Here is a 13,314-nt window from a genome sequence, read left to right on the forward strand (position 1 = left end):
TATATATATCGAGTAACATGTCTATCCCCGTTGACAAGATACGCGTTTTACATGAATTAGGATCATCAAGCATACCGGTGCATCAAACTCCTTTGTGGAGTTGGAATCGAAAAACGAGTGGATCAACACCTGCGCGACGTTCACAGCTTCCTTCGGCCTACCGACAGTTTGTTGCAAAGGGTTAAAGATTAATATACAAAACACGCATCGACAATATGAAACGCTGGTAGCAGCAAGTATGGTGACATAGCACCCAACTCGCATTGTGTAGCAGAATAAGATTGTGCGCAACGTGGTGTTTCTATCGCATGTTATGTAATGAGAAATCATCTGGCATCTCGAATGTGCTGTGTGCTTGGTGGGCACATTACTGTATTGTGGTACGTTTGTACGGGAGGCTGTCACGTACACCAGAGTACACTTCTCAAATGAGCCAAGACAGAGGAACTACCGATCGCAACACTGGGTATTCGAACGACCGGATAGCACAGCCAAAATACGTAACACATCTCCTCGTTCGATATCGAATAAGAGTGAAATTGGGCCAGGAAGACGGCAAAGCACATACAGCAGGCAACACAATAGATAGTATAAATGGAGTAACCAAACTAGGGTGTGTATCAAACACGGAGCAGGCCATAAAAGATTCACAGATGAGGTGCCTCAGTGCCAATGTAGCGTCAATTGGGAGTGAGATTTAGCGGACACAGACAGCTGAATGCGGAGCAGGATGGTTTGGAATGACAATCCAGGCCTCCTCTCAAGTAGGAATAAGAATATATATATATATCTAAACGATACAAGCAATGCTGAGTAGGAATAGCCTATACGACAGTGACCCATTGGGGTATTGGCATATGTATCAGCTACCAACAAACAGACAATACCTAGATATGGTGGTTATAGATGATCACACGACGTTCTTGATGCCAAGTTTGCAGTAGATTGGTTCGGGCCGTGACAAGTTTGATTGATGCATGGCGACATAACGAGTACGACATATGCCAACACATACATGAATCTGAATCACATTCGAGCACAACTACACGCTTGGTTTACTACTAGCGGTGCAAGAATTTCAGATAGATTAAGAACTCCGACAAACCACCCAAGCGTATTCGAAAGTAGAACTTGGACCGTCGCATATACGTATATGTACATTAAAACCCTATGCCCTCCCGATTCGATTGAAACCGAAAAGTACACGCGGACTTCCTATGAAACAAATATAACGTTGATACCTTGAATCAGTGGTGCAACTACGAAAGTATATGTACCCCCGATGTAAGCACTGACCACGAGGGTTGACAATCTCCAGTGTTATTAATTAATCTTTCACTGGATTTTGTATCGTAAACATGCAACCGCACATTCCGTGCACAAGAATCTAAAAGTCATATAGTATATACAGAAGACTGCTAGTACAGTGTCTTCTAAGTCTTACACGAATTATACTATCGCTAGCAATGTTCAATTGGAACAGTATAATCAGTGCGGGAAGGCACCGAATGAGTAGCATAAAGTAGTCGATCTGTAACTGCCCTTATTGCTTGACGTGAATTGCAGCCCTACAATAAAGTTATGAATGGTATTGCTATAAATAGTCATAATCGTAGAAGACAGCTATGAATGAACATGTCCCCAGGCAGGTGGTGAATATACATAATACCATTCTCCTATCTTATCGTAGTGTTCTACGGGTATACAATGCCAAGCGGCAATTTTTTGTCGCCGATGCCTTCTGTCATCTCTTATTCCAATATGAAACTAATAACCTAGTACATGCTTTTCGAATGAAACTTGTTGCGAGATCAAACCCATACAAGTATCCAATACGCGCCGTAAGATTAGCAAACGGAAAGGAGAACACCAAGTCTGTGTTTACATGGTGTATAGTTCGTATTTCACTCGAAGCAAGACTGAAAGGTTGATGGCCAGTTTAATGTCACACACACACATGGAAGACAGCATAGAGGCATTGATACTTACAGGCGTAGTTTACGGCCTATATGTCCAGCAAAGTCGATAGCCTTCACGATATCCCGGCTCATACTAATCAAACGTTGCACGAAGTATGCTTGGGGTGATAGCGGATAATAGCTCTATGAGACATAAGTACGTCAATTTTGTGTATCACACCACAAAGACTGTCATTCGACAATATCTATGAAACTCTGAAACCCGAAAACCCTAAAACTTGCTTCAGTTCGATGCGAGTAGTGTTCGAACCGAAGCGTGTAAATAGTGCAGGGTCTACTAGCTATGTTGATGTATATGCAATGGTCAATGTTCGCGGTTTTCTATGAGGCATTCTTGGCAAGACGAGAAAGAAGTATGCGATTCGTATCTGATACTAACAATCTAACTAGTTCATCGAAGTGTGTTACTTTCTGCTATGTGTATGTATGTGTGAAGTAAACAGATACTTGACATGATTAGGTACTTTGCCATGGTCGCCAGTCACTTCATCAGTACGAAAATCTGGTGCGAGTATATAGTGTAAAAATAGCATAGGGCGGCGTTAAATGATCTTTAGCTCACTGCCTAGGCTGAAGCTAAGCTACTTTCTTTTATATTTCAACCTACTTAACATCACGAATATGGTCATCCTGTTTACGCCAGCTTTGCAGTAACGTCAGGTCGTTGTTTTAAACTTCTCGCGTTTGCTAGTGGTAGAGAAGATTGTTGCCAGCTTCATATTTGGTTTGGAAATCTGTGATATCTTCTAATAGAGGTCATGATCTATGTTGTGCAGATGGCGTGATTGATGTTTGAGCATTTGATTGGCGATTGTATCTCTGTCAGAAAGAAATACTTCGTCTTCATAGGAATTCAATGCTAACAAAAAAAAAGGTACAGTACATAACTGGTTTATGTGCCGGATTAGTCGCTGCAAGTGAATTTGCGAATTCAAGTGCTCGGACGAAGACATAGCCATATATATCCTCTGTTTCCGTTCAATCTTGAACATAGGTGCGCATGAATTTTAACGTAGATCAGCCTATGTGTTTCTTCTGGCCTGTTCACGCTTTAAACCCGAATCTGTAAGAGAGCATACATTTTACTGTCAGTCTTCAATTTATAAGGAGTGTTATTACAAACATTGAAGTTTGATAGATATTTGACTAGCAATTCTAAATCCACTGCAGGCCATATTTCAGAGCTATCTATACATCTCAAAAGAATCTTGGGTCAGTACTATATGTACGAATCAACGTCTCAATCTTAGCCTACCTCCGAGTTTATTTGTAAAAATCGAGTAGACAGATAATCATTAAACACACCACTTATGAAAGAATTATCATGTTCACGTGATCTGAATTAATGCGTCTTACAAAACCCAACAAGTGCAGCAGTAGTATTCTTCATTTCTTGTTTAGTGTGTCTTGACGTGCTGTAGTAAAGTAATGTATCGACATTCTGTGTAAATAATTTCAATGTTGACCCATATGCATCAGCAGTAAGTTAATATAAGAGAATCAAGAATTGCTTCATCACAAAACTCATTCAGGCCGCCTCAGTTGTTGCAACAGATCACAAAGTGCCATATCAGTAGAAATTCCGAGTGCAAATATGTATTCCTATGGCGCAAACATTCTCGATGCAAGTCGGGGTAACCTTGAAATCTTTCTGTATACTTCTGATGGAGCTGACCCAATGACAATACGTATTACTGTCGTCTTCTGCCGTTTTGTCCTTGTAGCTTTGAGTCACCTTCCGGTTTCAACTGCCTGAAAGTCTGGGTCCCGTGTGTTATAGATTTGTCGTACCGGTTGCGGCCTTACCTTGAGGCGTAGCTGGACCAACTTTGATGTAGTGTGGATGGTGACGCGCTTCGATGATCAGATCCTTTCAAATTTGTATCTCGCTGGAACTTGCTTGTTGTGTGAGAATGGTGATGTGTCTGTCGAGTTGACGAAAGTCATATTCGTTAAGGAATTTCTCATTCTGGGGTCGGTAGTCGCATGGAAGGCTTATCTTCGTCAGTTGCTCAGGGACATAGGGGAATGAGGAAGCTACAGGATGCTTGTCACTTGCTCTGTAGTGGTTGTACGTAATTGTGAAGAGGAGCGATACCGATAACAGCTCTAAAAGCGCTGTTATTGCGTTGTGGTTGGCCACTGCCAGAATCGCTGCGGTCTCTCTTATTTCAGTAACCAGAGTCGCTGGTACGGCCGAGGGATAATTCACGAGGTCGGCTGCGGGCAGGGGTAATTCTAGCTGTATATGCTGCTGCCTGAGTTTGCCGTACATATCGAAGGCCTGAAATATGTCCTCATTCAATTCAGCAGTATACGCAGTGGTGATGGACGCTCGCAGGGCTATCCGAAGTTCTTTGAGAGATGCGTACATTTCAAGAAGAGCCTTGTGCCAGACCGTGATCAAGGTTTCTCGAACATCGATAGACGTATGTACACGTGGGTGGCATTAATGCCTGAATATGGAACATTCTTTGCTTATCAGCACCTCGATGGGTGTGGATATTGTGGGCTATTGCTTCCCATGTGATAAGGGCCTTCACAAGGTGTTGGAAACAGGACGAGTCGTTGCGGTGCGAGGTAAGAGTATCGAGGCGTGCCTGTCCCACATGCACGCCGAAGATCGGAAAGTAGCGTGGGAACCAGTAACTCTGGGGGTGAAAATAAATGTACATATGCATAGTGCTGTGTTTTAGGCGCCAGCCTCTAAGTGCTGTAGCGATGAAGTCGTCTTCATGTTCTATGAGCGTCCCATCCAACTGAACTACATCGCTGGCAACACAAAGTTGCAGTCAATTGGAGCCTTAAAGGTCCGTAAAGGTGAAGAGTGTGGTTCGGCTATGGGTAGATGGAGATCACGTCCTCGTGTAGGTGCACGAGTAGTGCCGTTGCTAAGCGTGCACGTGTGTGTCACGCTGGTAGGCGAGATCCGTGTTGGTTGGTGCCGTGTGATCTCGGAATCGACTATGGACGTGTTCGTGCGACCCTATGTTCGGTGCGCGGGTAGTGACTTTGCTAAGCGTGCACGTGCATTTCGCGCTGGTAGGCGAGATTGTGAGCCTGTCGTGTGCGCACGATGACGTAACAAGCGGTGTCGAGAGCGATTACAGTCGCTTGGTAAGCGTGGGCGTTTGGGACGCATCTGGTATAGCATTCGATTATCCGTGGTGGTGTCTGGGGAGCGAAGAAAATGGCTGAAGTCAAAATCAGAAATGATCGAGGGGGTATTATTCGTATTTGGCTTCGCTGGCATTTATGAGGTCTTGCCCCTTTACCAGAATCAGCAGACTTAAGCACGCTGTTTCCTGTTGTGTACCTTGTCTCGGTAAGTGCTGCTGTGGTTGGACAAAATTTTCTGCCAGGCGATAAACGAAGGATCGATAGAACGCCATTTTTTGGGTTTCGTACGGTCGTCGCGGTAGTGCGCTGTTTTCAGGGGTTTTGCCTGGTCAATGAGTTCAGACACGTTCTCCGGCCAGCATAAATAAGTCGATGCGCCGTAGTGTGCAATCAAGTAGCGTTCAATGAGTGCCACATTCGCGCCAACGCCGAGTTCCGCCATCATCCTAATTTGAATGGCCGGATCGACATGACGCAGTAGAAAAACAACTCGAGGGTCTTCTGCCAGAAAGCAGGTGCACCTTCTGAGAATTTTATATTCTCCCATAGAGAAGATGAGGATGGGCTTCCAGCCGTGATAGGTAGGGAGGGACTTAGCAGCCGAGGTTGAACTATGCGGACAAAGTACCCTAGGCGGATATTTAGGACCGGTCTTGAGGACCGGACCTGAGAGAGGAATTTGGGACCGGACCAGAGGACCGGACCGATTAGTGGAATAAAGAATTTAATGAGATAGAAGTGATGACTCATTCAAAACCATAGAGACGGGTATTTTCACCTAACCCAATGGTAGAGAAAGTCTCGTTCCACATAGGAATAATATTATTTATTTCAAAAATGGCTAGTATGTATGATAGAATGTATGAACATATGGTATGAGTCGACAATGGAAGATGTGTGCTGAGTCAATTCGGGCCGGTGTTGACAAAACACTGTTACTATCATCGTGTTTAATATATATAGCAATCGGACTGAGTTCACTTATTTCCGACTTGACACTATTTATTAAGTGTTACTTGGTTTTGACCTCAACTATGCTGTGAGAAACTAACCATGGTGTGGTAGCTGGATATTCAGGGAGAAATTAAATAAATTGATTATAAGATTTGGTCTAGGGTTTCTAGTTGTTCCAGGTTGGCTAGTAGAGCTTAGTCGTAATAAACTCAAGTTACACGCTGTTTATTGTTGTGGAATTAAGCTGGATGGTTTAGCCTCGCCAGAACCAGTAAACAAAAGGACCGGTACAAGGACCGACTCAGTTGTCATAATCAATCGAGTGACATGTGCCATGGTTGTCCTCGATGCTCGATGATAGTATCCTGGATTTGCTATCACTGTCCGCTACTACAAGTTATAATAAACTATTATTTTATGTACCTGAATCGTTCTGGCTACGTGTAGGCCTGACGTGTATACCAAAATAATCGTATAATATTGGCGACAAACCTATAATATTTTTGGCAGCAATTTCTTGCAGTACAAAGTTGCATCTGAATAGCCTATTTCGACAGAACAAATACTTCCCAAGCTGCGTGTGTCTGTCAATACATTGCTTGAGAACTATCCTTGTCTAAACCCCAGGCTATAGTACTGCGAGGTCAGTGGGTTCTGTACTGAAGAGTCGGGCAATGGTATCTCTGAGCCACCCAGGGACGAACTCATGTCCAGCAAATTGCAAAGTTGGCGCAATAACCGACTGATAAGAATGCCCAACACGAGAGATTGTTTTCCCTGATCGAATTCTTATGGAGGACCTAATGACGGACCGTTGTGGACAATCTTTGGAAATAGTACAGGGAGTATGAGCTCAACTTTGCAATTGCAAAGTATGAAGGTTGTATAAAAACGGCCTCTGGCTAGTCTAAAAAATTAAAATTTCAAGTCAAATAAAATTACAATCACTGTTGTAGATCGCATCTTGAAAGTTTAATTTAGTAAATAGAAAACGTACCCGTAAACTCGTACTAAAGCTCAAGAACACTCCAAACTTGTTATAAACTCATGAAACAACTTGATAATGCTAAACTTACAATTAATGAAAGATAATGTCCACTTACTTGGTTACAAAGTGTCTGCAGCAGGGGTAGAGATTGGTCTGGCAAAAACAAGTTTTGTTCAACTTGTCAACACCGATCACGGGAAGAGATATAACTCTGTGAGTGGGTTTGTTAGCTCTTTAAGATTTCAGTGCCTCTCCTTTCCTGCTACCTCAAACCTTTATGACATTTAAGACCTTACAATGGACCTTTGGAAATGTTATGGATTAAAAAAATTGACAAATCATTCAAACTAGTCAAAAGTAAAGTAAAGGCTGCACAAATCGTTTGATACTCAATAGATGGCATTTCATTCTAAGTAGCAATCGACGCCACAGATCGAGCGGTTCTATATTAAACCATAGTGTACTTTATCATACTATAATTGTACTATATCAAACCACGCTAGATATAACTCTTTAGTAAAAAATATACCAGAAGTCAACGGAACTACCCAACCGTTAAACAAGAACTACTTGCTATTGTTACAGCGTTAAGCCAATGTAAATATTTCCTAAAAGGAAGCTACTTTACTTCTGCGTGTGATCAATAGTCTTTAACATACTTATAAGACATGAACCCAGATCCGCAGTTGCTGAGCCGCTGGCATGTTGTGATTGCCAAGTTTGCCTTTAATATTACACACATACTAGGATAACAAGACTGTTTCTGTCATGCTCTTACGACTTGTTCCTGACTTCTAGGAAACAGTCAAAGAAATATTTGCTGCTGATTGGATGCTGAAAAAGAAACGATTCCGCCTCGCTCATTCGTGTTGTGGTCTATTTACAGTTGATACATTTGCTGCCGAACCTAACCAACAAGAATCCAAATATAGATCGTAAACACACCCTGAAAGTGATGCGTTTCAGCTCGACCTAACAAACTCGCAATGGCTAGTTAACAAGAGTAGATTGTTTGAGTATCTTTTCAATTGGTTTGTAACTCCCGATTGTTCTTTGAGCAACGCTTTAAGTAATTGAGTGAGTGGCTCCAGAACTTGAGTCTTCCACGGCCCAAGCTAGCTCCATATTTTTAGTGGCAACACAACGCTATGATGTGTTTATTTATATTAACACATTCTAACAGCTGGAATATTAAAAAGGATGAAAAGTAAAAAGTCAGTTGCAAGTCATACATATTCTGTTTCGTGCTTTTCAACTCTGAGATCTGAAAGCCACTGCCACGTCGAAAAGAATACCTAACTGTCAATTTGGAGTCTTTAATTGTGTATTATTCTAAGTGTGAATTTAGAACAAACCTGAACAAAGCGTCCCAATGACGATTGAACTCCGGCAACAGTGACTTCTTAGCACGTCTTTTCGTATTAAGGTTGCCATCATCCTGGTAAGCCATGAACGTCCCGATATTCTTATATGTGGTAATCATGTAGTTCTGCATTTTGTAGAATTTATTTTACATTTTTCTTATAGACAACGAACTGTCCTTGTAGAAGTGAGACACTTCCGATTATTTTAGTAGAGGAGCAGCTTATTGTAGGAAGCTGTCGAACCACACGCAGACTGAATCGTTGCGTTGCGTATATGTTCCACCATGTCCCTTTCTAAAGACAATGTGTTTGTAAGCGGTATAATCGGTCATCAACCATGTTGTATTCGGTTGTCAGCTATATTCCTTAGTGCGTGTATATTGTTTTCGTGGGTTCTTTCAGGCAATGTATACAGAACTCATTCATTACTCTCTCTTTTTTGTTTTACCATTAACCCAGAATTCTGCACACTTCTTTGTCTCGACTGCCTGCAACACTAGTGAAATGGTATTTTCGGTTTGGTGGTTGTACATATTTCTTAAGTTTATGTTTCACAAGCATATCGTTCATATACCTAAGGTTCTTTTCATTGTATACTGCTAAGTTGCATAGGTCCATAAGTTCCTAGAGTTCGGCTGGCGACTTGTTTTGATAGCCGTGGACTCTCCAGGAGTTTGATGTTGTATTCGGGTGGATTATATCAAGATTGTGGTCCAAATATCTGTCCAATGTCAATGTTAGCACATGTTTCTTCATTTCGCGGAACAAAGAGCATCACTGAATAACTGATCCTGGGAAGTTGGAGTGTGGATTTAGGTGAATGAAAAGCCTGGTCCCATACTATCACAATTACGTTGTCTGTAAATGATTGCAATGAAGAAGTCGACCGTAGACGTTTCGAACAGTGAGCGCATCATCGCCTCAGTTGACATGCAATAATAGTGTAAGAGTACTTTCTGCAAAAAAAAAATTTGTCGCCTGAATGTCACCTGCTGAAAGTCAAAAGTGGCAAGGTTTATTGATTTCGCGCGAAAGTTCCGTTTTATATCATTGCAGGTCTTGAACCCATGTTCACATGAGCATTATTTTTCTCCTTGCAATACGACTCGATCACAGGGCCAGTCCACTCTCGCTTGGATCATATCTCCCGAGCGATACCCATTGATGGAGCATTGTGAATACAAGCGACCACCTTGTTTGGGCAGTTCGTAGAGTTGCAATTGCTCGGTTACATGTGTGTTATATAGGAAAGTTTGTCTTTGTGTTGAAAGTGCCTTCTAGAACACGTAGATATTTGTGGACGTGACGCATCACCTGATTGGCGTTTTGCACGACGGCAACGGTTTTTCAGTTCCTGACAACACCTAGATTCCGAATAATCACGATTTAGCCAGATCCCTGTACGAAACGAAAGCTCGGGTCAGTACTGACTGGCTGTGTAGATCTCTAACCCTGACAAGGGCGTCTATACGGCTGAACACATCTACCGTAACTAACATACCCTTGGTGTTTAGGCTACAATCGTACTAGTAGCTCCACTTTATTTGGTAGAGAAACAGAGGAGCACCAGCGCAAATCCCAAGATGGTTGAATTTTGAGGACAGTAAAAAAAAGGGTTTGTACCGAATCTCATAGTATTAAAACCCTAAAAACATGGAAATACAATGTGGAATATGTAAAAAAGGATCTGTAGTATAATATTTGCATTTTAAATGATCTAGACTGTGTCTAATTTTAGTCCCGGTTATATAGTCGCTCACCACACCCACGCCTGTCTCCACACGAACAGATATCGACTTCCCCGTTATCAACCACCTTATCCTCTCTGACTCCGACCGATCCCCTACGCAACTCTCCCTGACTCTGACCAATTTACATTCTATTTTTACGCTCGCATACGTATGGATACCCGATGTTCAAAATAATGTCCTTCACTGGACTAACATTCCGTTTGTAGTGCTTTTCGAAACCACACTTGATCCGAATTCGAATACGTCACTACCTATTGCACAGCCTGTCTTTTGGTCCGGCGGCTTCCTCGCTCAATACTACCTAGATGTAGTTTCAGTACCCCGTCACGTAGTATTTTCCAACTCTCAGGCTCTATCGGTATAAAATTCGATAAAAAAAAGGGGGAGTTGGGGTCTGCAACACCAACTGGGGATGTCTTTTGTTTCTTAGATTTTGACCCGCGTGCATTAGGTTCATTTTTGAAGAACCGATAGAAGTATCTGCCAAAAACCAGGGCGGCCTCGACCATGTCGACGATCACAGTGACTAGGATTTTAAATTGGGGTGATAGGCGCACGATAAAACGCAGATTTACAACTATTTGAGTTTGCTGAGAGTTAGTCATTCAAGTATACGCTTCGCCTATAGATGAGCGCTTAGATATCACGAATTTGAGTACAGGTGGTAGATCTATTTACAAGCTTAACCCGAATCGAATGATTTATCCCATGCAAAAATTGTATCTCAATTTGCACCAGCTCCCCGTGCTCTATATTCCGTCGTCTGTCAAGTAAAATATTTTTTTACCTGTACCTATTGTTTGAATTCTATGGCATTGGATATAGCCTTCGCCAGTAATATTCCTGCCCTTAATACGCGAATATCCATAACGCCTTCCCACATTGTAGATAGACTGGATATGTAGATGAAGGATCTCTGTAGTCGTACCTCTATACGTAATCGACAACTGCTACCATTCTCCTCATTGAAACATTGTGCAATTAAACAAGTGTACAACGGAATTTGTGAAACCCTAGGTCTTACGGACTTTAGTCCGTTGTGGTATTTTTCTTCTTCTTTTTTTCTCCAGACGGCATGACCCTAGTGGATAAGCTTCAAAACTGCAATGCTGAGGTATGACCCGGTTTCATCAAAAATTCGATTGCACCGAAGTGGGATGGCAGCAGGATATATGGGTCGGATGGTCTTTTGAACTCGACGAATGTAACAAGCGGAGATGATCAAACGGCCCACTTTCGAGTGATCCTGGAACTTCATCTGCACATATACACGGGTGACGTTGCTGAGTAGCTGTCTAGCCGTACAATCCAGTACCTGTGACATATGTACCGAAATTTCAGAATGTAGAAGTGTACGTCGATCAGATCTAAGTTTGTGACCGTGATGCTTCATCTCAACACAAAAAAACCCTTCATAGACTGTGATGCCGGTCCTAATACCAACGTTCGGAGAGCTACTACAGCCGGCAGCACAGCGCATTTTGCTCTAAATTACCTCGGCAGTGTCGAAAACTATTATAAAAAGTTCAATGATATAATACATATAAAAACCAATAGAAAAACTTCACAGGTAAGATATATATATATGAACTAAGTACAAAGGTAAAATGTATCAAACGATATCTACCTTCGAAACCACGCTCCGGGGAACCTTGTCTCATCGACGCTAGGATAGCTCTCTGTAGGTCATCTTCGTCCTCTTCTAACGCCAAGTCTACTTTCACCTCAAGCTGCGCACCCGACGGCACACGCGCACTCTGCATCGTTTCATCGTTCGTCAACTCCACACCGTTATAGTACAAGTGCTGGTCATTAGGAGCGCTCAGAAACCACTCATTCATGATGGACAACTATGATATAGTAAGAGGTTGTAGCGAAAGTGTACGTGTGAGTACACATTTGTAGAGTGTCATTGTTGGTTGGCTAAGTCCCGTCTGTTATAGAAGAGGTGCTGGTCATTTGGACCGCTCAGAAACCACTCATTCATGATGGACAACTAGGATATAGCAGGAGGTTGTAGCGAAAGTGTACGTGTGAGTACAAATTGGCAGAGTGTCATTGTTGGTTGGTTAAGTCCCGTCTGTTTTAGTATAGGTGCTGGTCATTTGGAGCGCTCAGAAACCACCTATTCATGATGGACAACTAGGATATAACAAGAGGTTGTAGCGAAAGTGTACGTGTGAGTACAAATTGGCAGCAAGGCATTGTTGATCAAAGCACTGACCGTTATAGAGTATATGCTAACCACAACTTCATGACCGGACGATAGTTCATGCGGGACTGAAGTGATAGTGTACGTGTGAGTACCAACGTACAGTGTGGTGTAACATTTATCAACTCTCGAACGTTGTAGTAGAGATGCTGACCACTGCAAGCGCAGGAGTCACTTGTTCATCCTGGAGAGCTAACTGTCACGTTTGGCGTCTCATGCGATATTGGAATATAGGGCTTTTAGGGTTATAGGGTTTAGGGTTTAGCTAAACCCCAATCCCCAAAAAGCGCGCGTGAGTGTCAGTGCAGATTCGAAATGCCGCCACTGCGCATGCAGATCGGCGATGCTTCAGCATGATTTGTACTTCCAGGAAGACAGGGGGCGATTTGGTATGTATGACATATTAGGCGAGTGGGTTCGCTGGAATTCAATAACTAATTCCGTTGCGATCAACCAAGGAACGTACGTCACACTGATATACCTATAAGCCTGAGAAGTAGAATCGCTTGTCGAGGATCACATTATTCTAACAAAATATCTAACTGTGCACACCTACACGGAGGTTAGGCAGTCCCTGCTGCACTCTTTATACATATATTTAGACAACATTCCTCCCGATCAGGGCATGTGATGAACTCCTGATTCGGGAACAAAGCATTATAACGAGATTGCGCACACACGCTTCATACAAATAACTTGCGCATATGCACCAACTGGCACTATCCCTGCATGGATGATCACAACAACACATACCTTCAACTCCATCACTGTTGTGTTATAGAAAATATGGAACGATTTCAGTTTTTCCACTTCGGATACTGCCTTGATGCTAGCAAGCCGATCACGAGACGACCGCCTCACATCTCCGGGAGCACTTCTGTTGTTTGCTTCCATCTTTTCCTGGGCGGTACTTACTGTTTGGATGGATATATACGTGTATGCATAT

General features: G+C 42.6%; 4 protein-coding genes across 5 annotated transcripts in view; all 4 read right to left on the bottom strand.

The window, feature by feature from the left end:
* Positions 1 to 2,051, bottom strand: part of SARC_09120 (hypothetical protein) — a gene marked incomplete at its 5' end in the record, with an annotated part of 6,431 nt that extends 4,380 nt beyond the window's left edge. The window contains 2 exons of the mRNA XM_014296872.1: positions 76 to 157; positions 1,990 to 2,051. Of these exons, the coding sequence (XP_014152347.1) occupies positions 76 to 157; positions 1,990 to 2,051 (144 nt within the window). The remainder of the gene's footprint in view (positions 1 to 75; positions 158 to 1,989) is intronic.
* A 1,300-nt stretch (positions 2,052 to 3,351) lies between these two features.
* Positions 3,352 to 4,525, bottom strand: SARC_09121 (hypothetical protein). Its single transcript, XM_014296873.1, has one exon. It carries the CDS (start codon positions 4,351 to 4,353, stop codon positions 3,853 to 3,855), a length of 501 nt encoding a protein of 166 aa, XP_014152348.1. The 5' UTR covers positions 4,354 to 4,525; the 3' UTR covers positions 3,352 to 3,852.
* Positions 4,526 to 4,530: 5 nt separating this feature from the next.
* SARC_09122 (hypothetical protein) lies at positions 4,531 to 5,544 on the bottom strand (the record flags this gene model as incomplete). The annotated part of the gene is made up of 1 exon (XM_014296874.1): positions 4,531 to 5,544. One exon carries the CDS (start codon positions 5,542 to 5,544, stop codon positions 5,269 to 5,271), a length of 276 nt encoding a protein of 91 aa, XP_014152349.1. The 3' UTR covers positions 4,531 to 5,268.
* A 5,564-nt stretch (positions 5,545 to 11,108) lies between these two features.
* SARC_09123 overlaps positions 11,109 to 13,314 on the bottom strand; it is a gene marked incomplete at its 5' end in the record, with an annotated part of 7,704 nt that continues 5,498 nt past the window's right edge. For both annotated transcript variants that reach the window (XM_014296876.1, XM_014296875.1), the window contains 3 exons: positions 11,109 to 11,471; positions 11,784 to 12,006; positions 13,122 to 13,282. In XM_014296876.1, coding sequence (XP_014152351.1) covers positions 11,452 to 11,471; positions 11,784 to 12,006; positions 13,122 to 13,282 — 404 coding nt within the window. In that variant the 3' untranslated portion in view covers positions 11,109 to 11,451. The remainder of the gene's footprint in view (positions 11,472 to 11,783; positions 12,007 to 13,121; positions 13,283 to 13,314) is intronic.

Source organism: Sphaeroforma arctica (assembly GCF_001186125.1).
Source record: "Sphaeroforma arctica JP610 unplaced genomic scaffold supercont1.891, whole genome shotgun sequence".
Taxonomy (NCBI): Eukaryota; class Ichthyosporea; order Ichthyophonida; genus Sphaeroforma; species Sphaeroforma arctica.

Excerpts from the sequence above, each read along its gene's own strand:
- SARC_09121 (XM_014296873.1), bottom strand. The coding sequence starts at position 4,353 with ATGTACGCATCTCTCAAAGAACTTCGGATAGCCCTGCGAGCGTCCATC.